This window comes from Pongo pygmaeus, chromosome 19 (genome assembly GCF_028885625.2).
Source record: "Pongo pygmaeus isolate AG05252 chromosome 19, NHGRI_mPonPyg2-v2.0_pri, whole genome shotgun sequence".
NCBI classification, from domain to species: domain Eukaryota; kingdom Metazoa; phylum Chordata; class Mammalia; order Primates; family Hominidae; genus Pongo; species Pongo pygmaeus.
Window position 1 is genome coordinate 98,214,576 of NC_072392.2, and position 22,266 is coordinate 98,236,841.

The 22,266-nt window shown below is 57.4% G+C and overlaps 1 protein-coding gene across 8 annotated transcripts in view; it reads right to left on the minus strand.

Annotated features, from left to right (window-relative positions):
* Positions 1–378: 378 nt before the first annotated feature.
* Positions 379–22,266, minus strand: part of TBC1D16 (TBC1 domain family member 16) — a 101,482-nt gene continuing 79,594 nt past the window's right edge. Inside the window, exons 4-12 of one of the 8 annotated variants that reach the window (XM_054456576.2) lie at positions 18,121–18,282; positions 16,914–17,061; positions 15,875–16,042; positions 15,175–15,323; positions 14,330–14,464; positions 13,105–13,291; positions 9,931–10,110; positions 6,874–7,020; positions 379–5,902 (exon numbers count right to left, since the gene is read on the minus strand). In XM_054456576.2, coding sequence (XP_054312551.1) covers positions 5,654–5,902; positions 6,874–7,020; positions 9,931–10,110; positions 13,105–13,291; positions 14,330–14,464; positions 15,175–15,323; positions 15,875–16,042; positions 16,914–17,061; positions 18,121–18,282 — 1,525 coding nt within the window. In that variant the 3' untranslated portion in view covers positions 379–5,653. Of the gene's footprint in view, positions 5,903–6,873; positions 7,021–7,047; positions 9,296–9,930; positions 10,111–13,104; positions 13,292–14,329; positions 14,465–15,174; positions 15,324–15,874; positions 16,059–16,913; positions 17,062–18,120; positions 18,283–22,266 lie in introns of those variants that run through there. The other 7 variants (XM_054456577.2, XM_063656898.1, XM_054456578.2 and 4 more) reach the window with 7 other exon arrangements.

Sequence of the window (22,266 nt, forward strand, 5' to 3'; positions counted from 1 at the left end):
ATGAGCACTCATCAACTCTCCCATCACCCTCCATCGCTGCCTGCTGGGGGGCCCGAGGTCCGGAGCTGCTCTTCCTCCTGGCAGAGAACCCTGCAGGCCTAGTGCTGTCCAACCACAGCCCAGAGGGCAAGGCCTCCCAGAGTGGGCGCTTGCTGAGCCCCTGGCCAGCCTCCCAGGACCCTTGGTCCCCACAGCCCCCATCCAGCTCTCTTTTACACCTTCCCCTCTCCATCTCAGAACATGGGAGAAGCCAGGCACACTGGAGTCTGTAGGCTGCCCTTGGGCTGCCGCAGGGCACTCTTTGCCAGCACAGAGCCTGTCGTGCTTTGACCCAGCAAGTCCCGCCGGACCTTCTAGAGGCACTGTACAGCGTGCATCTGTTGTCAGTACAGATTTATTTGCTGTGGAATCCATGAGAGCCGGAAGCATCGTGGGGGCCGTGGCTAGCAGAGCTCATGGTGACCAGTCCTGGGCCTGACCAATGGGTGATTACATTTAAAAACCAAACCAAAACAAAACCAAATACCAAGAACAGATCACTTGCCATGGATATCAGTAATCTATTGGTAATGGTAGAAATTTCATGAAAATTTCCCCTAAACCGTAACAAAAACTGTCCTCCTTACCCCCAAAGTGCTGGAGGAAAGATGGTTGCATGACTCGACCTCTCTTTGAACTTGAAATGCTACCTTCCTACCTGGAAATGCAACACAATATCCTTAAAAGGCCAGATGGCTGCAGGCTGTTTGCACCCCTGGCTCTGCCCAGGGACACCCCTCTCCTGGTTCTAACGCTCAGACCCAGGAGGCCAGAGTCCACAGCCTGAGGGAGCTTCAAGGCCGAGGGGTAGGACCTGCAGGGCCCACACCACCCTTCTGATGGAGAGCTTTGCACATGCATTCACACACACATGCCTGGCGGGATCGCTGAGGATGGGTCTCATGGCAGGAGTGGGCAGAATGGGGTGCATTTTACAGAAGAGTCACAGAGAGGCTTGCCCTCGGCGGAGGACACACAGCTGGGCGGGTGTGTGGATGGGAGTGCAGGTGTGCTGACTCCGAACCAGGGGAGAGCTCTCCGTCCTGAGCTCGCCGCCCCTCACGATGCACGCGGCTGATGGCTGAGGTCAGCGGTCTCTTCCCTGAGTGGCAGGCGTGGTCCCTGGGACTTCATAAACCATCCTCGTGACAGTTTTACACTTAGAGTCCCCACTGCAGTCCAGGAGGTGGCCTGGGCAGGCAGGCATCGTTGTTCTCATGTTACAGGTGAGGAAACTGAGGCTGAAGGAGGCAGGCCACATACCCAGGGAGAATCGCAGGCAGCAGGGGCCAGGCCCCTTCCACAGCACTGCCTCTCACCCCTCTCCCGACCAACCCACAAGGGCATGCCTCTGGCTTCATGAACCTTCGGGGGAAATTAGCTTTCTAGTTTGGGGGCGGTTCCCTCTGACTGGAGACAGGATAGAACGCTTTCACACCCAGGAACGGCCCTGCAGCCTGGCTTAGAAACAAGGGACCAAGTGGATCCTGAGGCTCATTCCCCGGGGACTCCAAGAATGGGGCAGGCCCAGCTGGGCAGCCAGTCCTGGCCTCACTGACTTAGGCTGCACCCCTGCACGTGTGTGTGTGTGCATGCGTGCGTGTGTGTATATGTGCATGTGCACGCGTGCGTGTGTGTGCATGCGTGCGTGTGTGTATATGTGCATGTGCGCGCGTGCGTGTGTGTGTGTGTGTGTGTGTTTGTGTTTTCCCAGGGGACCTCTCCTCCTTCCTCTGAGGCAAAGTGGCCTGCAGGGGCCCCTGCAGAGCATACAGGGAGTTATGCTTCCCTCTGCCCAGCGAGCCAAGGGTGGAGCCCTGGCACCCTCAGCCCCCCGCTGCAAGGGAAAGGGGAGGCTGCACAAGGAGCAAGATTTCATTCCCCAGAGGGTACAGCGTGGGCAGATTGCCATCATCTGGGGGCTGTGCCCCACAGCTATTTCTGCCAAACAAGATGCAGACGAGGGGGCTCAGGGGGGCGGCCTCACTGGAACGGAAGCACCACCCCACCTACTGTGGTCTACAGCCCGCACCCTATTTCCTGTTGCCACCCCACCTCTATTCCCTGTGGCCTCCAAAAGAGCTGGGCAACCTCTGCCAGCCACTACCCCTTAGCCCAAGGGGAGGCCTCATTCCAGAACCAGCATCTTCATCTTGTCCTGATGCCCTGCCCGCCCCCGCCGAGCTTCACACTGGGCTGTTACAGAAAACTGAAAGGTCAGAGGATGGAGGTCCTCTCCTTCCTGGACATGGAAACCTCCCCCTACCCGGCACTTCAGCTGGTCAGGAACAGTGGCTGCTCATGGAGCTGCCCTCCCACCTTCAGACCCTCCTCCTCCCCCGCAGGGGTGCGCTGGGGCCCTCCCTCCCTCCATACTTGGTCCATGACTTGTGAGTTCTGAGTCCTCAGGGCTGAGACTTGAATCAGAACCTTCTGGAGCAGTATGCATTTCCCCTCTGCACCTGATGAGGACACCAGGCTCCTCGCTTCCTCCCCAGATCTCTGAGTGCTCACCCGACCCCCTAACCTTGGCGGGACCTTCCAGGGCTGGCAAGCATCGAGCCTGACCACGCTGCCTCTTGGGTGCCAGCACACCCACATCAAAGGTGCCCTCTCTTCCCAGAGGCCCTGAGCAACATCGGGCGACGCTGTCAGCACAGACATTAGCAGCAGGGCCGCACCACGCGTCAACTTTTAAGTATGCGCACACACGTACGCCAGCCAATAACATTAAGTGTCATTTTAAAAAATGGGTTAAATAAGCAGCATTGCTGAGGATGGCCGTGCAGGGCTGATTATCCCCTATTTGCACGTTCTGGCGGTGGGAAGGCTAGAAGTCTAATGACTGAATTATCGCCCTAATGCCTCTCGCTGGCTGGGAATAATCCCGGGGCAACAGCTGCCGCGGGGTTTTTGGCTGGTTTCCTCTAATTGCATCCAGATTAAGGGAGTTGCGGAGGGGCGGGGCTTCTCCATCCCCCCCGGAGCAGCGTCTCCTCCGCCAATCCCTGAACACCCAGGTCATGGCTTCCGAGGTCCTGGCTGGTCCGAGAGGTGCAGACTTCACTGGGGTCGGGGCCAGCCCATGGGGAGCGTGAGGTGCGAGCAGTGCATGGCGGGGGTGGCACTTGGTGCAGAGATGCAGCTGATTGGTCTGGGTCAGGTCTTGGGGAGCAGCAGGGGTGAGAAGCTGTAGGGCCAGGAGACTCAGAAGGAATGCCTTCTACTAGGACCTTCCCAAGTGAGGGGAGCCCTGGACTTGCCTACCCTTTTGCTCCTTCCCAAACACAGCAGCTCAAAGGCACGAGGTATCTAGTGAAATGCTAGGACCAGGGACGCTATTCTCCTGGAGCGGGGGAGTGGGGAATAAGTGCTCCAAAGCAGGCATTATTAGGATACAGACTCTCCAGAGTCCCAGTTCTTTAGCCCTCCAAATTCTCAGCCTACTGCCACCCGACTGTGCAGAGCGGACGCTAAAGTGGCAGGTCCGTCCCCCACCGCTTAATGCTGAGCCCAGCCACGTGACTTGCTGTGGCCAAGGGGAGGGCTGCAGGTGTGGTGTCCACCAAGGCTTGGAAAGGCACTTGCTGTCTCTCCCTCCGTGCCTTTGGCTCTGCCATGGCTGGCCTGCAGGAGGGACGCAAGAGACCAAAGAGCAGGGCCAGGTCCGACCTCTGCACCATGAGCATCCCCTGGGACTTAACAGCCCACTGGCCCTAAACAAACAAGCCCAGCCTAGACCAGAAGAATCACCCCGCCCAGACTGCTGACTCTTGCCCTAGATCAGTGCTGATTGTTGCAGGCCACCGAGTGTTGGGGGATTTGTTACACAGTATTGCTGTGGCAATGGATATAACTGGTTTCTAGCGGAGGGTCAGGGCAGAAGCTCTAGCCACCTCCCTAGCCCAGAAAGGCAACCCTCTCTTCCCAGAAGCAACGTGGATGAGAAGCCCACCCCACTCCCACCACAGGATCCCCCACTGCTAGACAGCAACAGTCGGTACCCCAGGATCTGGGCACTGATGGGGCTCCAGGACAGTCTCCCCAAAAGGCTCTTGGGCAGACAGACCTGGGAACTTGGAAGTACCTGCTGGATGACCTGGGTTCATGGAGAAAAGAGAAGCCGAGAAGGTGGAGGAAGCCGGTAAGTGGTGACCTCCCCTTTCCTGCTGAGGAACACTGCTTTGAAGTGGCATGGCCTAGCAGTGCCCACCCTCCAGGGAGAAAAGCTTTGAGTGGGAAGAAGCCCTCTATTCTGGTCCCCATGATGGTTCTCAGCACATCAAGGGCTTTTCTCCCCAGAACGACACGATGGAGGATTTCAGGAGGGATTTGGTCTCCTTGCTCAAGGAGTGGCTTTCTGTGCAAATGGCTCGACATTTCTAAGCTGGCTGGGAGTTCTCACAGCATAGATCGCATACCCTTTTCTGTCCATCTCTAAATCCCAGAAGGAGCAACTGATACACAATCTTTTGGAAGAGGGAGAGTCTGTTGGGAAGACCTCATTCCCACATAGAAGGCAAAGAGCCCTGAGTGCTGGCTCCTTCACTGTGGTCGCTCTCACGTCCGACCACCTGAGAAGCTGACTTACATATCTGAGTTCACAGGTCCTGAAGGGAAGTGGAAGACTCTAACCATTTCCAGGTGTCCTTGTCTTGGTTGGTCAGGTAATATACTACCACGTCCCTGGGACAAAGCAGATCATCGTCAGAGGATCCTGCAAACACAAACACGCATGCATGCACGCACGCAGAGACACACACACACATCGACCCATTCAAGCCCCAGCTGTTGCTGTATTTGGTGGGGTTGACCTTAAACAACGCCAAGGAACCTCACGTAGAAGACCCCCAGCAAAGAAAAAGGCATCGGTTGCTTCTCCAACAGCCTGAGGCTCAGGCTCCTGGGCAGGCAGTTCCCTTCATGTACCAGGAGGACGAAATGTTTAAATGGATAAACATTACAAGCGCCAGCTCCTCAAGCCTGACTGCTCTTCCGCCTCTCTATCCCCACATCGGTTGGGCTTTTTATCTTTTCCTTCTTTTTTATGGCAGATGTCTTTCCATCGGCATCCCAGCTGTGGCTGGGGAAGCTTTGGGAAGTGTGTTTGGCTCACTCCGAGAGAACGAGGTCTCAAGAGGAAGTGTGTCTGGCTTGCAAAGATGTCTCCAGGCCTGGACAGGACCCCGCTCTGTTCTGCAGCCCTCGACACAGTGGGTGAGTGAGGCCTTCCTCTCGTGTCTCTGCTTTCCTCATTGCCTGGCGACACTGTCTGGCTGCCCATGAGGCTGGAGCAAATCCTGGGACATGGTGAAATCCTCCAGGGCAGCCAGCAGGAGAGCCCAGCCAGCCTGCGTCCCAGGTGCGGTGGCTGCGCGTTCCACTGCAGCGTTTCAGGAGCTGACTTTCCTCTGGGTGGCTGTAGATCTGACTTCTGTCACTTCCAGACTCTAATTTTGTCATTAACACGAAAAGGTTCCTCTCATGTTGCCCAAAAGCATTTTCCTTAGGTTTCTACTGTCCCCTGTCCCCTTCACGCCCAGCCCCACCCCCTCCCGTGCCTGGGGCCTCTGGGGAGGTCCCCTCAACCCCTGTCCAGTGTCGGGGGCCCGACCTATCTGCGGAAGCCGAAGCCGTCCTGCGGCGTCTTTGGGCCCTTCTTGCCTTCCCTCAGGGGCTTGGGGGAAGGCATCTCCACCGTGCCCCCATAGGGACAGCTCTCCGAGCCTGGATGGTGGCCAGTGCACTCCACCGCGGGCATGTAGCCGCTGTCCCACATGCCTGTCCCACACAGCTTACACAGATCGTGCAGGCTGCAGGGAATCCGGGGCAGGAGGCGGAACTGGTACAGCAAACTCCTCGCCTGCAGAGAGAGGACAGGGGGTGAGGAGGGGCCGGGGGACAGCCTGGCAGCCTAGGGTCCCCATGGGAGTGGCCAACGACAGCAACAGCAGCAATGGCCTCCACCTCAGGGGCTCACTGAGTCCTGGGCTGAGGGCTCTGCCTGCATCTCCCACCATCACCGGCACCACGGGGCCCTGGGTCTTAGGTGGCTGCAGTGATGGGACCCACAAGGTGCTCGGGCTGTGCTCACAGGTGGCTCAAGGTGAACAAGGCCCTTGAATGGGCTTCATTCAGGAGGGTGAACAGGACCAACACCAGCACAGGGCCGGGCCGTGCCCAGCCAAGCCCACCTGTCCCTTCAGCAGCACCCCTCTCTCTTTCCCCCGCACCTTGCTCCACCCCCCCACCCCCCCACCCCCAGCAGCCTCTCAGCTCCTGCAGGATCTGTGTCCTGTGCCAGAGGGCACCACCGACCTTGGGACGCCCCTTCACTGCTCTGAGGACCACCAGAGAGCTAATGGGCAGCATCTCCAGGAGGAGTCTGGGAAGTGGGGGAGGGGGCGAAAGCCCAAGGTCCCCAGTATTCTGGTCACCGTGCCCCCAGGTCCAGCCTCCTTCTCAGTGTTCCTAGCTCTGGGTTGTAAGCGAGGTACCCCAGGGTAGGGAACCTGTCCTGTCCTTCAGCCCCGGGGAATTCGTTCCCTCCTCAGCCAGTGAGGGAGGCTCCTGTGTCAGGGCGGGCACCCCAGGAAAGTGAAGAGACAGCCAAGGTGACACAGCCAGGCCGAGACAGGTGCTGACCGCGAGGCCTTAGTGGGGAGCCCCCAGTGCTACGTGTGGGGGAGGGCACGTGCTGGGGGGCCATGGTGGGGATGGGGCTCTGGGGGGCGAGGCCCACATCTGGGGCAGCCTCACCTTTCTGAGAACGAGCTGGTGGGGTGGGGCTCTGGGGGCGGGGCAGGGCAGGGCCCACGTCTGGGGCAGCCTCACCTTCCGGAGAACGAGCTCCCCATTCATGTGCATGGCCAGGTTTCCGAAGTGCAGGAGCATCTGGTCCGTGGCCAGCTGCTGCTCGATGACGTCATCCCCATAGATGGCCACGATGGCCACGCAGATGAAAAGGTGGAAGTAGTCCGTCTGTGGAGGCGGGTAGAGTTCAGACACGGGCTCTGACCGAGCCCCAGGCCCTGCACTCAGGGGAAAACTGAGTGCCAGGGTGTGAGCGAGGGGTCTGGGCTCACAGCCCAGCTCGGGGGCCGTGTGGCCCCGGGCAAGCTGCACCGCCTCTTCGGCCCTAAGTTTCCCCACCCGCACACGGCGTCTGTCCCAGTACCCACATGCCCAGGCTGCTGTGACATCCAGAGGGGAAGATGCTGAGCTCAGCCCCCATGGGCTGCTGCTGCTCTCCTGGGTGGCAATGTGGGTGGTCTCCATGACGGGGTGGGGGTGGGGGGTGCCAAGAGCGCCCTTCCTCAGAAGGCCTGGCCTGTGCTCATGGGGAGGACTCATTTGTAACGGTCCTGAGCAACGGTGTGTGCGGAAGTCTGGGTCAGAACTCACTCCGGCGGGTCATGGAATGTGCCTCTGGCAGCCACCCACGGGTCAGCCTGTCCTCCTGGCTCCAGGCCACACCCCCCAAATCATGCCCCAGAGACGACTCTAGGGTTTGTGGCTAGAAAAGTGGGAAGATCCTAACAGAGTGGGCACAGCAGCTCGCCCACAGGGTGGCTGAAATGATCGCCCTGTCCTTGAGCCTCTTTTCAGGCATACTTGGAGGACTCCGCAGCCCTCCCCTTAAAGACCACCTCACGGGGCCTGCCAGCAATGCGCTGTGCGCAGCAAGAAGCCCACGCCAGGTCCTGACGGCTGCATCCTGTGTGCTCTCCGGCCTGGCCGCCTCAAGGCACGCCACCTTTGATGCACACGCGCTTCCGGAGGTACAGGAAGGACGGGGGCACGGGGAAGTCCATGTTTAGTCTCCTGACGTCGACCACACAAACCAGACGGAACGGTGTCCCCGGCCCAGGCTGAGCAGAGCACACCATGAGGGCAGAGGCTACAGGCGACTCCCACGCCCCAGCCTGCTCCTGGAGAGGCCACGCACCAGCCTGCCCGGCTGCTTCCTCTGAACTAATCTGGGACGGTCTTGTTTTGGCTCTGACGGATCCTTTTGCAGTGACTTGAACTGTGGCTGGTGTGAGACACAGCGGAGGGGTTGCAGGAAGGTGGACGCCCGGCTTCTCTGGGAGAGGAATGTGGGGAGGGAGAGGGAGGGCACGATCTCCACAGCCTGTACAGCATAAGCAGATTTCAGTTCCCAGGACAGGCAGGGCGTAGGGCCGTCCAGCCCCACCACACGCTGGCAGCGGACGGATAGCATCAAAAGCGTTTTCTCGCTCAGGGGTCACTGAACAGTTAAAGGCCTCACCTGGCAGCAACCTTCCCATTCCACAGAGCTCACTCCCAGCTCATCGGCAGCCCACCCTCACCCACACCCCGTAATACTACCAAATTGATGGAGGGATGGGACCGACTGTGGCTAAATCGAGCCCACAGTCTGAAAACAACAGAAACTTGCTTTGTGGACTTCCAACAAAATGGCAGCCAACAGAGATCCCGCATCACGTGGGCCTCCCGCTGGAATTCCTACTGGATCTCATTACACATGGGACACAGTAGGTGTCCACGGGAAAGGGTCCCATCTGCTGGGCCACGCCCTGAGTTCACGGGTAACATCAGCCTGAACGTAAAGGAATGAGGGCGGCAAATCTGCCACTGGGAAAACATAGAACGAGGCACGATTTTTTTCTTTGGGGGTGGTGGGAATGAAGCCTCTCAGACCATCCATGCCGTGCTTCCCTTTATTAATGCAGATCGTCCACCCTGCGCGTGCACATCCAGCAGGCTAAGCCAGGAGGGAAACCTAGACCCAGGCCAGGGGCCAGCCGATGAACGCATGCAAAGGCGGCATGTGGCACCGGCACTCCGTGGCTTCAGACTCGCTTTTATCAGACATCAGCCCCCTGCAGTGTGAGTGAGGACAGGAGACGCTGACGCAAATGTCTTCCAGCAGATGGGTGTTTGCCTCCATCTTCAGGGTTCTCTGACGGAGGCTGCTGGAGCTGCCGTGGTGGATGGAGCCAGCTCCTGCAAAAGGGTCCAGCCCTCCTGGATGCGTCCATTTGAGTTTTTTTAAATAAGGCTGATGGATTCAAAGCAACTTGCTTATCTTTTGACATCTCCAGCTCGTCCCTAATTTGGGCGTTAAGGCCATGTGACAGAGCCAGTGCTGTGCTCCAAGGGGAATTTGCTGAGAAGACACTGGTGATGGTGGATGGAGAGTCGAAGTCGGTATCACTGATTGGGGCCCTCCGGAGGGGCCGACAGGGAAGTGGGATCTCAGGCCCTTTCTCTGCACAGGAGGGTAATGGGTGAGTCGGCCCTCGTGGCAGGGTGGTCCCAAGGGGGTGGGGCGGTGCTGGCTCACGCTCGTGGGCACCAGCGTCCTGGGCTGCTGTGGCCTAGCGTAGGCCCCCGACAGTGTCACTCACACTGATTGGTTGTGACAGGAGGGAGCTCAGCTCCAGAAAGTGGTAATGAGTGCAGTCAGCGGGCAATTTGCATCGATTTCAGTGACTGGGGAGGCGAGCTGTAAGGTCTGAAGCCAGCCACGTGGGACGGGAAGGCAGTCACCGTATGGGGGGCTAATGTGTGGCTGTGGGTGGGGGCAGCGAGGCGGACAGGGGCAGCAGGCAGGGTGGCCACGGAGGTTCAGGGGCCATGGTCCCAACCTCCCCAGCCCTGGCCCCTGCCCTGGGTCACCTGGTAGTAAACCCAGTAGGCCTCCTGGCCCCTGCCCTGGCTCACCTGGTAGTAAACCCAGTAGGCCTCCTGGCCCCTGCCCTGGCTCACCTGGTAGTAAACCCAGTAGGCCTCCTGGCCCCTGCCCTGGCTCACCTGGTAGTAAACCCAGCAGGCCTCCTGGTCCCTGCCCTGGCTCACCTGGTAGTGAACCCAGCAGGCCTCCTGGCCCCTGTCCTGACTCACCTGGTAGTGGGCCCAGCAGGCCTCCCAGATCCGCAGCGCTTCGGCCTCAGGGAACTCCCGCTTGAAGCACAGCAGGAGCCAGCGGTGGCAGAAGAGCATCTGCAGGCCGTCCTCGCCCAGCGAGACCAGGTGCTGGTAGAAGCGCACGTGTGTCAGCCGCAGCAGCTCCCGCAGGTACAGCTGGGAGCGAGGCCATCACGCGTTAGTTAGCTCTGGTCCCATGAGGGCCTGCTGCCCAGGACGCCCACTCCCACTGGGGCCCTTCCCTGGGCCACTCCAACCTGGAAAAGCACACCCAGGGACCTCTACCTGCTGCATGTGCCTGCCCCCCAACGCTTTATTCCGCCACTGGAATCAGCTCACACCTGCCTCTGCCAGTTCCTCCCAGATTTGACTGTTCCGGAGGCTGTGGTGTGGTCCAGGGTGAGGCAGTGTTGTGCCCGGGCGTGGCAGGACGCTGGCAGCCGCTCCATGGCCAGGAAGGCTCCCCACCCTCAGCGGACACTTGGACACTTGGGGGCCATTTCCCACGTCCACTCCTCCTGGTGAGGTGAGCGGATCATCCAGGGAGCCCCCCCCACCCCTCTTCGGCCATGTTCACCGAGATCTATCATCTTCCAGAGCTGATTTAGGGCAGGAAGGGGACGTATCTGGGCCCCAGGATGCTCGATTCCTGCTATTAAGGTCACCTCCCAGTGACGTGGGACAAGATTGGGGCTATTTCTGGCAGCACTCGGGCCCAGGCCGCTGACTTCATCAATGGCGCTGGAAAATCAATCTCCAGCATTCAGTGAGTCACCCAGCCATGTGCTGCCATCAGCCGTCAGGAGTGAACGGCATTGGACACTGTAACTGCCTCCCCAAGCAATGTGGACACCCGACGTCACACACACCCATTGATGCAGAGTGAGTAGGCTCGGCTGGGTTCAGCCCCCCGGCCCAGGTGGAGTTAGATCACAGCTGGCGGGATCCTGGGGCAGAGCTCGGGGCCACATGCCCCCTTCCCACACAGGTGGCCCAATGTTCCCACGGGAGACTGCGCTGAAGCTGTGCGGCCAGCCCTCCGCCCTGTGGCCTACAGCCAAGCCAAGCCCACTCATGTGGCTGACCCCCTTGCAGACGCTCCACTCCTGCCCCCGTGCAGGTGCCTGCACCTCCCTGCTTGGGCTCCTTTGCCTTCAAATCCTCTCTGTTGGCTTCAGCTCTCCCAGCCTGTCATCAGCGACCCACTAACAGCCAGTCTATAGCAGCGGTCCCCAACCTTTTTGGCACTAGGGACCCGTTTCCTGGAAGACAATTTTTCCACGGACAAGGTAGTGCGAATGGTTTCAGGTTGAAACTGTTCCCCCTCACATCATCAGGCATTAGATTCTCATAAGCAGCACACAACCTAGACCCCTCACATGCTCAGTTCACAATAGGGTTCTCGTGTTTGAGCTTCTGTGAGAATCTAATGCGGCCGCTGATCTGACGGGAGGTGGAGCTCAGGCGGGAATGCTCGCTGGCCCGTCCACCACTCACCTCCTGCTGTGCGGCCGGTTCCTAACAGGCCATGGACCGGCACCAGCCCTGGGCCTGGGAGTGGGGATCCCATTCTATGAGATACACTCTGTGGCCTGGGGCTGGGGAACCCCGTTCTATGAGACACACTCTGTGTCCTGGGGTGGGGACCCCATTCTGAGACACGCTCTGTGGCCTGGGGGTGGGGACCCCCGTTCTATGAGACACGCTCTGTGGCTGTGCAGTGGGGACCCCCATCCTATGAGACACGCTCCGTGGCCATGCAGCGGGGACGCCTGTTCTATGAGACACGCTCCATGGCCGTGCAGTGGGGACCCCTGTTCTATGAGACACGCTCCATGGCCGTGCAGTGGGGACCCCCGTTCTATGAGACACGCTCTGTGGCCGTGCAGTGGGGACCCCTGTTCTATGAGACACGCTCCGTGGCCGTGCAGTGGGGACCCCCGTTCTATGAGACATGCTCCGTGGCCATGCAGCGGGGACGCCTGTTCTATGAGACACGCTCCGTGGCCGTGCAGTGGGGACCCCCGTTCTATGAGACATGCTCCGTGGCCATGCAGCGGGGACGCCTGTTCTATGAGACACGCTCTGTGGCCGTGCAGTGGGGACCCCCGTTCTATGAGACATGCTCTGTGGCCGTGCAGTGGGGACCCCCGTTCTATGAGACATGCTCCGTGGCCGTGCAGTGGGGACCCCCGTTCTATGAGACACGCTCCATGGCCCTGGCCTTGAAGGCCCTGCATCAGCTCCACCCCCATTACTTGTGACGGGTCTGGTCCAGGAAGAGCAGGTCGCTCAGTCCCACCACTGGGACTGCTCCGCTCAGCCCAGCCTTAGCGACACTCAGGGCCAGACCCCACACACCCTGGAGCTGTCCCCGGTGCAGGAGCCCTCTTATCCTTATCACGGGCACCTCCTGCAGTGCTCCCCGACACCCAGCGTCCTCTGCTCACAATGCCAGCTTCCTGGCCCAGCCGGAAGGGTGAATGTCTGGTGACTACACCCGGCAGGTACTTGGTCGACATGGATGATGTGTGCTGAGAACAGTGAGCAGGTGCCCCGGCTCGGTCCCACACGCTGGCCCTCCAGCGCTGCCTTACCCAGCGGGGCTCAGCCCCACCACCGACATTCAGTGCTTCCTGGTCTACATAGGGCTGGTCCTTTGTATCAGCTGGGCACCCCAGGGAAGGGGTGGGGTGTGAGGACTGCCCCGGAGACCTCAGGGGGTTTCAGGAGCCCCTCCTCTTCCTGTCTGCACTCAGAAGCCCTGGCTGTGTTGACTCCTGCAGGGAGCAGCTTAGACACACCTGAGGACCCATTTTCTAAGGCTCAGAGGGGGCTGGGTGTGATGATGCCTCCTCTTCCTTGCCAGCCAGGGAGCTTGGGCCAGGTTGTCATGTGCAGGGGTGGAGGGGCACCAGAGCAGCCCACACAACGTGGCCTCTGGACCTACAGGGAGTCAGAGGGCCATCCCCGGAGGCCGAGATGGGTTAAGCTGCCCATATCCCACGGGCAAGTCCTATCCTGGCGTTTCCACTGCCCACTGACCTACAGCAGCCAAGGCACACATCACCACGGCAACCCTGGCTACAAGGGGAAAGGCAACACGGGCCCTCACATGCTCTTGGACGCACCCATCCCCCTGAGCCTCACCAGTTGTTTCTCCATGTCCTCGTCCCGAGGGGAGCTGACGAAGATCGTGTTCTGCATCAAACCCACAAAGCACCAGAAGGTGTCTGATTCATCCAGGACCTCGGCCAAGATGGGCGCCACCAGGTCCGACATCCCCTGGGAATAGCCGACGGCAGGGTTGTACACGGCGTAGTTCAGCAGGATCCTCCTGGGAGGCAGTGGAGACAGCAGTGGGTGGGGATGACCCTCACCGCAGCACACTGCCCAGCCTGCAGAACCCTGGGCCGTGGACCCTGCCTTCCCTCGCTTGCCTTCACCTCAGTGGAAGGCAGCTGTGCCATCATCTCAGAGCCCAAGCTTAGGTTCCAGACACACAGACCCTTGCTTTGCAAAAGGTAATGGCCTGGCCGGGTGCGGTGGCTCATGCCTATAATCCCAGCACTTTGGGAGGCTGAGGTGGGCAGATCACCTGAGGTCAGGAGCCTGGCCAACATGGTGAAACCCTGTCTCTACTAAAAATACAAAACTTAGCTGGGCATGGTGGGGTGCACGCCTGTAATCTCAGTTACTTGGGAGGCTGAGACCAGAGAATTGCTTGAACCTGGGAAGCGGAGGTTGCAGTGAGCCAAGATCACGCCACTGCACTCCAGTCTGGATGACAGAGCGAGACTCCGTCTCAAAAAAAAAAAAAAAAGTAATGGCCTGCTATTAGCTGCTGTCTAGGCCCAGAACCTTGAGAGCAGGGGTTAAGGGGGAACACGGCTCTGATTTTCTGAAGGGTGGACTGCCTGTGACAAGGGGTGGGCTGGCAGGGACATTTCTGTGGGCTGCTAATTTTGTGCAATTATTTGCTAGTCTGTAGCAGAATGTCACAGATGCCAGCCTCTGGCTCTGTGTGGCTGTGTGACTGCAGGACCACCCACGGGGAGCTGGAGGGGGTGCATGGGGAAGCTGGTCCATGGTTGGTGTGAGCCAAGCAAGGACAGGCTTGGTGGTGCCCAGGGGATAGAGGGGCTCTGCGGGCCCCACTGGCAGGGACCTGGGTGGCTTCCCTGGGATGCCATGGCTCTGAGATGCCAACTGAAGTAGCTCATGAGTAGCGTATCCTTCACTTCTGGGGCTTTGATGTATGAACCTGGAAGAGAGCCCCTGCAGAAACTCGCTGGGGGCTCATCTACTTCCCAGAGCGGTCAGGTGAGGCTTGCAGACTCGCAGATGGGAAAGGAGCTGGCTGGGGAGGTAGTACCTCATGCTCTCCACATTGGGATTGTCTTCCCCTCGGAAGAACTGGTTGTTCCGATCCGTCCGGACCACGTCTTTGTCCACAGTGAACTGCACATTGCGCCAGAACGCTCTGTGCTCCTCGGGAGTCATGGAGAGCCTGTGTGGAGCCAAGCACCCAGCCGGGGTCAGCGGGTGGCACCCAGAGGCATCGTGTGGTGCACACACTCCAGGAAGCCACCCTTCCTCCCAACCCCCGTTCCCTGGATGGGAGCTGGGCGGCTGCTGCCTGCTGCAGACCCTCCCCGGATGCGGCGGATGGCTGGCGTGTATCCAAGGCTCTCCTTGATATTAACTCAGCCTCACAGGCTCCAGCGTCCCAGAGAGGAGAGCAAGTTGCAGCCCAGTGGGTAATGAGGCCTTGGCCCTGGCCCAGCGTTCTGGAGGGGAGCTGAGCACAGCCCAGGGGCTTCACCCAGTCCCAGCCTCCTGGAGAGAGAGCTGAGCCCAGTCCCGGGTTAGCAGAGCCCAAGTGGGACACAGTCTCCGGATGCCTTCACCCCTCCAGGCCCTGCTCCCAGCCCCAGCCTTCGGCTGTGGGACGTCAGCGCCTAGTTAAGTCTGTTGAACGAGAATTCTAAAACCTTGACATGTGAGCTAACGAGCCCCGCAGTTCCGAGGCCCGAGTGCTTGGTTTAATGACTGCACTTATCCCACCCTATCACTCACGTTCCTGGGAGACCCATTTTTGAAAGAAACTATGGGTCACGAAACATATTATCAATGCTGAATTGCACCTCAAATTGCCTTTTCAAATGACATTTTCCTCCGCGGCTCGGCGGGGTGGGCCGGGCTGGCCCCGGCGGTTACCTTTTCTGCTGGATCTCAGAGTACTCCTTTCGCTTCTGCAGCCGCAGCGCCTCCCGCTCCTCCGACGTGGACTCGTGGCTGTAATAGCGCAGCAGGAAGGGCCAGACCTCCCCGCGGATTGACACATCAATACCGCCAAAGAAAATGGCCTGGAGGAAGCGGCAAAAGTTGGGGAGGGGATAAAATAGGGCAGCTCAAAGAACCCCCAAATCCTCAGAGATGTGTGTTTTGGTGGTTTTGGTGCGCCTTGATTCAGATCTCTGCAATTTGCACATATTTACAAGGGGAAAGCAGTGGCCTTCAATTCCCATACAGGACACAAACCCGGCTCATTTCAATGTCAATGCCCCCCCTGGGGTGGCGCTCAGATTAACGTGTCGTTCTCACGTCATGGCCTAATCCCTGGTTTTGGAAATGCTGCATTTCACTGCAAACGCTTCTATGCAGGCTGACACGGTATCCCCCCAAACCCTCGAGGGAGGTTTTTTTGTGTGTTTTTTTTTTGTTTTTTTCAACGCAGCAGCTTTGATTGCTTTATCGGTGTGTTCACAGAGAGCCTCACACAAGAAAACGGGGCCCTCACGAGGAGGTGGCCCGTGGGTGCGGGCGGGCGGCCAGGCCCTGGCCCTCCTTCCCTCTCGCTCGTTCCCGGTTCCCGGCCAGCTCTCCGCGGGGCCAGCCGGGCGGGCCCGGACCTCACCTTCCGCAGCTTGTACTCTTCCTCCACCTGGCCCAGCTCATTCAGGTGGTTGAGCCAGGCAGAGACGCCGAGCCTCTTGTACATGCTCTCCTCGGGGTGCGTCTCGGAGGACGGCAGCTTGGGGCGGCGGATGGAGAACTGCATGCACGTCTTATCGGGGGCGACCTGCTGGACGGGAGGAAAACTGGGCAAAGGTCAGGATCTCAGCCGCGCGGCTTCAGAGGCCAGCGGTGCTTTTCCCAGGATTAAAAGCCTCTCTCTCTTCTGAAAGGAGGGCAAGGGCCGTCCCCTGCATACAAACCCCTAAATGGCGAGTGTAATTAGGCGCAATTAAAATGAAAATACCTTCATCTTAAAATCGGTTTCCCTCTGCGGCTCTCTCCTCCCCGGCCCACTGTGCCGCCGCCCCCCACTCTCTCCAACCCCAGCCGCAAAAACGGAATTAATGCCTCGTTCGGCCTAACTTCCCTCTGCCGGGAGAGCCTGCAATGAATTACATGTGATTGGCCACATACAAAGGGATCGCTGTTCTGCGAGCAGGGAGCCAGCCTGTCAGATTGTCTCCGCGAGCAGTCACGAATCCAGGGCAAAACTGCAGCTGACATTTAATTCAAAAATCAAAGGTTGTTCAATGTAGGGGGAAAAAAAGCCATGCTACTGTAATAAGGGAAGCCAGCAGGAGGCTCTGTGGGAAGGAAGGGAATTTTAAAGTCAGCCCCATTTCTAATAAGCACATACAGTATCTTAAACAGATAATTAAAGAGCTCTTATTACATTTGTACGTAGATTGAGCAAAATATGGCAGGAAGTCTTGTCAAAACATGATTTTTCAAGTGCAGGGCACTGACTTTACCGAAAGGCCCTGGGCAAAGGTTTCAAACCCAAAGTTGCTGCTCTGACGGCCGAAAGCTACCGTGGGTCACACCCCGTAAGCCCCCGGGCCCGGGGACCCCAGACACAAGACCCAGGAGGGAGACGGGGCCCGTGCGGGGGCGAGAGTGTCAACCGCCGGGCGTTCTGGGGCGGTCTGCTGGGCTACCTGGTCTTTGAGCTGCATCTCGGTGCAGTATTTCCACTGCTGGAACACGTCGGACAGCTTGTCCAGGCCGCCGTGGTGAAAATGGAAAACCTTGTACTGGCTCTCTCGGCTGGCAACGACCAGCTGGCCGCTGGTGCAGGCCTCGTCGCTGAAGGGCCATTGGAAGGGGGAGAGGGAAGCCCGATGAATATGTAAACACGGGGGTTTTATTTCCAAGTATAATCAGAGGCCACTGTCGCCAACCTCAGAAGCAGGAAACAGTGAGTCCCAGTGGAGTTGGCTGCTAGCGGGAGGGGACAGAACTACACCGAACAAAAACCATCACCCCCTTTGCTGAAGATGGCAAAACTGCTCCTTCCTGGGGGGCCCTGGAGCTCCTCTCTGGAGACCTGCCGGAGTGGCCTTCTCCCCACCACCGCCTGCCTGGCTACATGGTCCCTGCAGTCCGGGAGACCTGGGTCCCAATGCTGAGTGCCCTGGAATCCAGTTTTGAGCCCTGGCAGGCCATGTGCTAAGACAACCTCCTGGGAACAGACCTCCTTCGTTGTGTGTGGGTGGAACTCTGGGAGAACCCTCCAGGGAAACTCACTAAACATCCGTCAGTGCTGTCAGCCCAACCCCGGCTGCCCTTAGATGAAAGGCTGGAATGTGGCTCCGGGTCTGGGAACCCCCCCAGCTTCTGGACACGCCGGCTTCTTCTAAGCCCGGGCCTCTCATTGGTGATGTCTGCGGCTGGGCAGCCCTGACTATAAGGAGGAGGATCTGATGTGGGGAATGACTGCAGGAAACTAGGCATCGCCCACCCATCACGAAAGGAAGGGAGCCTCCATCCGGAAAGCCGCGGCCCGACCCGCACAGGTGGCGGAGCTCCAGAGCATCTCCCGGGGATCAGAGCCGCCTGCAGCTGCTACTCTCTGCCCTGGTTTGGTTTCTTCTCCCGAGCCAGAGTTGCAAGCAACCGCTGGCTACCATCACGCTGAAGGTAGGGGAGTGAGTTCGGTAGCTCACCCAGCCTGAGAACTGTCAGGGAGCCACAGCGGGGAACCACTGCCCACAAGATCAGCGAGGGAGGAAGGCAGACGCTTGGGAAGACTCCGTCCGGGGCCCTGTGTCCCCAAGCCGTGCACTGCACCGGCCGCAAAGCCCAGGCTGTCAGGGAAAGCACACACAGGCCAACTCCCAGGAGGCGCCCAGAGATGCTTCCTACCTGAAGAAAAGGCGGAGGGAGCGCATGTGGCCCAGGTCCACGCGGAACACCCCGCAGATCTGCTCCAGGGCGCACACCCGCTGCGGCTCATCCCAGCGTGGGGTCTGCAGGAGGCCGTTGCTGTCCGGGAACCGCAGGCCGGCGTCGGAGCTGGACGGGGGGCTGGTGGAACAGGTCATGTGATGATCGCCACACTTCTCCCTGCCTACCCCACCCAGAGGGGGACAGGGGTCATGGGGGAGCCATTTAAACCTACGCACCAAGCTTAAACACACATACAGGCATGGCTGAATATGCCCTGTAAACACCTGTGAAGAAATGAAGGCATGAACCCCACTGCACAGTTCTACTTCCACTCGGATGGGAAAGCATTTTCATGATCAAATTCCATTCCACTTCAATAGAGGCAGTGAGTCGTCATCGTCCTGACAGCCAAGGTCACACTGACTGGGGTTCCTCGCTGTGTGACCTTGGCCAAGCCACCAAGCCTCTCTCAGCCTTCGTTTTCCCATGGATAAAGAAGGGAGAAGAATAACAAGGCTGGGTTTCCCTACAGCATGGGGCCGGGCTTTACTAAAAGTAGCTGTTTTGTGATGATTTTAGATAGCCTGGGGCTTCCGCGTGGTTTAAACCAGCTCACTGTATTCCTGAAAAGTACTGGTTCAGTTTATGCTTTTGGTTAGGAAACATTTGGGTTCTCAGTACTATTAATAACATCATGAGCATTTATTAAAACACTGACAATGGGCCTGGCCCTGAGCTAATGCTTCTCAGGTGCTTTTATTGCAATTAATCTTCACAAAAATCCTCTGAAATGAATAGTGGTATTACCCCATTGTAAAGAAGAGGCAACTGAGGCCCAGAGAGGTTAAGTAATTTGCCCAAGGTCACACAGCTGGCAAATGGTAGAGCTGAGATTAGAACCCAAGCTTTGTGGCCCATGTTCTCACCAGCATACTGTGCAGCTGTCTGCAGTTCAGCAGTACAACCCCATTTATTGTTATTTTTTATGAGTTTGTTACATTCCAAATTGCAAAATATTTTATTATACGGATTCAGCCACCTCACAGGTTAAATCCTGTCTCTTGAGATTTTTTTTTTTTCTTTTCTCTTTTTTTTTTTGTTTTTTTTTTTGAGACGGAGTCTCGCTCTGTCACCCAGGCTGGAGTGCAATGGAGCAATATCAGCTCACCGCAACCTCCGCCTCCCAGGTTCAAGCAATTCTCCTGCCTCAGCCTCCTGGGTAGCTGAGATTACAGGCGTCCGCCACCATGACCGGCTAATTATATATATTTAGTAGAGATGGGGTTTCACCATGTTGACCAGGATAGTCTTGACCTCCTGACCTCAGGTGATCCACCTGCCTCAGCCTCTGAAAGTGTTAGGATTACAGGCGTGAGCCATCGCGCCTGACACTCTCTTGAGATTTAATAGTAATGTTTAGCAAATGTCTGCTAAAATAAAACCAGAGTAAAGGCAAGACTCAGTTCTGGGCCCCAACTGCAGTTCCCCACAGAGACTCAGCTGCATTCACCACACCTGCCTTCCTGTTTGAGCTCAGAACATAAAGTGTCAGAGGCAATCAATCCAGAGGCACTTCCTCCTCCAAGAAGCACCAGGTCTAAGTAAATAAAGCTCCTTTGGAGGGTTCCAGCACAATCCCTCCCCACTGGGAACTTGACACAGAGAAATCTGACTGGCCTTTCTAGAACCCTCTACTGCGTCAGGCACAGCCCTGGGCCTGGCGAGTGGCAGGTGGCTTAAGGAAGTCAGCCGAACAGGTCCTCCCACTGCTGGGGCCCCTGGGCTCTCAAGGAAACTGAGTCAGGTAAAACTAGATCAGAGATGGGCATGTGGGTCCATCACCTGAACTGCCGTGGCTGCGCCGCGGACAGGCCCAGAAGGCCGAGGGCTCCTGACATCTTCCCAAGTGGACCCTGCGGGAGCTGCGCTTCGGAATCGTTGCTCACAACACAGGGCAGGTCTCAAGTCTGAGGCCCCACCGCACCCATGGATGCCCCCTTTTGTCATCTGCTCATTGAACCGCGGGGCTGCTGCGGCTGGGAGAACTGCTGCCCCGCGTGCTGCCTGCTGGCCCGACCCACCGAGTGGGGCCATCAGAGGGTGGTATCCTTTCCCACCTCCTCCCCCAGCCTTCTTACCACACCCAACAGCAGAATCCCCCGAACCTGCTTGTCCCTCCCAGCACAGTGTCTCACTCATCCTACAGGGCAGGCCAAGGTTTCCAGAAACCAGATGGAACACAGAGACTCGTTTGGCAGTCACGGGTGGAGAGCCCCCTCCCTGCTGCTGTGGCCACAGAAGACTGGTCCCCTGGAGGGCCGGAGCCGATTTCAAACCAGGCAAGAGTCCAGGACACAGGGGCCACCACACAACTCCCCCAGCAATGTGCCTCCAGGCAGGAGTTGGCTTAAACCCTCTCACAACCCCTTAGGGGCAAATTATTTGCATTAATTAATTGATTGATTCATTAATTCAAGATACTGTGCTTGGGACCTACAGCTGGGGTTCCATAAGCTCAAACTAGAGCGAAGGTGATGGAGACCTCAGTTCGCTTTAATTGGGGTACGTCTGGCAGGTACCCCAGACCCTGTGTGGTCATGGAGGACAAGGTCTGGTGTCCCTTGAGGCTGGCTGCTGTGGGGTGGGGGTTGCATCGTTGTCTCTTCATCTTCAGCTCCCGGCCCTGGCTTGGCGCAGAACACACAGACATTTAATACTCATGCCTGAAGTGAAAATGTAAAGTGTCTGGGAATTTTGAAGTCACAGAAAAAAATGTTTAAAGAAAATAAACTACAGGGAAAACAAAATATGTACAGTGTTTTATTTTTGCTTATCTTTCTACACACGTAAAGCAATTTAGTTTTAAAAATATTCATATATGCTGCAAATAATTTAGCTTGTTCATAAAATTATGTGATGCATTAAAACTAAAAGGATGGGTTTTGCAGGCAATAACTCCTAAGATGCTATTACGTTAGGAAGATCTCATACATAAAACTAGAAGACGCTAAACTTTAAGAAATGTAGCAGTTCTTCATTTCTATCATTTTCTGAAGATCACCAAAATGTAAAAGCAGTAATGAAAAAAAGTCAGCAATATCACTGGAAAACAAACACAAACACTGGGTTCTCCCTCCACCACAGTAAACTATGCCACATCAGATACAGAGATAGAGGTTTAAAATGGCCTCAAATTCTTCACAGCTCATCTAATCAAGGATAGCACCTGTCTCTCCACCCCTGAATCTAGGTGGGCCTTTTTTGACCAATAGAACGTGGCAAACATGGTGTTAGGCGAGTTCTGGGGCCTGGGCAGCCCCTCACTCTCCCTCTTGGCACAGCACAGGCGAGACAGACAGACGAGAGCTCATGAGAGACACGCAACTGGCAGTCAGCACCAGAGCCCCGACACCTGTCAATGGAGGCCGTTCCAGACCCTCCGCCCACCCAAGTCTCCTAGTGTCTGCAGCGATCTGAGTGAACTCCAGGGAGCCCAGCAGAACAGCCTGTCCCAGCCCAGCCCAAACCAAAGGGCTGTGAGCAAAGAAGCGGTTTTTTGTTTGTTTGTTTAAAGACAAGGTCTCCCTCTATCCCCCTGGCTGAAGTGCGGTGGTGCAAACACAACTCACTGCAGCCTCAACCTCCCAAGTAGCTGGGACTACAGGCACTCACCGCCACACTCGGCTAATTTCTGTATTTTTTATAGAGACGGGGTTTTGCCATGTTGCCCAGGCTGGTCTCAAACTCCTGAGCTCAAGCGATCCGTCTGCCTTGGCCTCCCAAAGTGCTGGGACTACAGGCGTGAGCCACCACGCCGGGCCCGGTGGGTGCTTTAAGTTGCTGAGTTTGAGGGCGGTTTGTTTCACAGCAATGGATCACTGACACACATAGGACAAGCCAGCTCTCAGAAAAAGCTTGAGGGGGAGGAAGAAACCTTCAAACATATTGAGCTGTGGTTCTCAAGGTTACCAGGGCCGGATTTTAGCATTATTTAAAATGCCTAAACTGCTAACTTTCCTCTTGCTTTTCTTCATCCTGAGCCTTTTAAGTTTGCTGAAAAAAAGTCGATGAGAACCCAGCTGTAGGTCCCAAGCACAGTGTCCTGAATTAACGAATCAATCA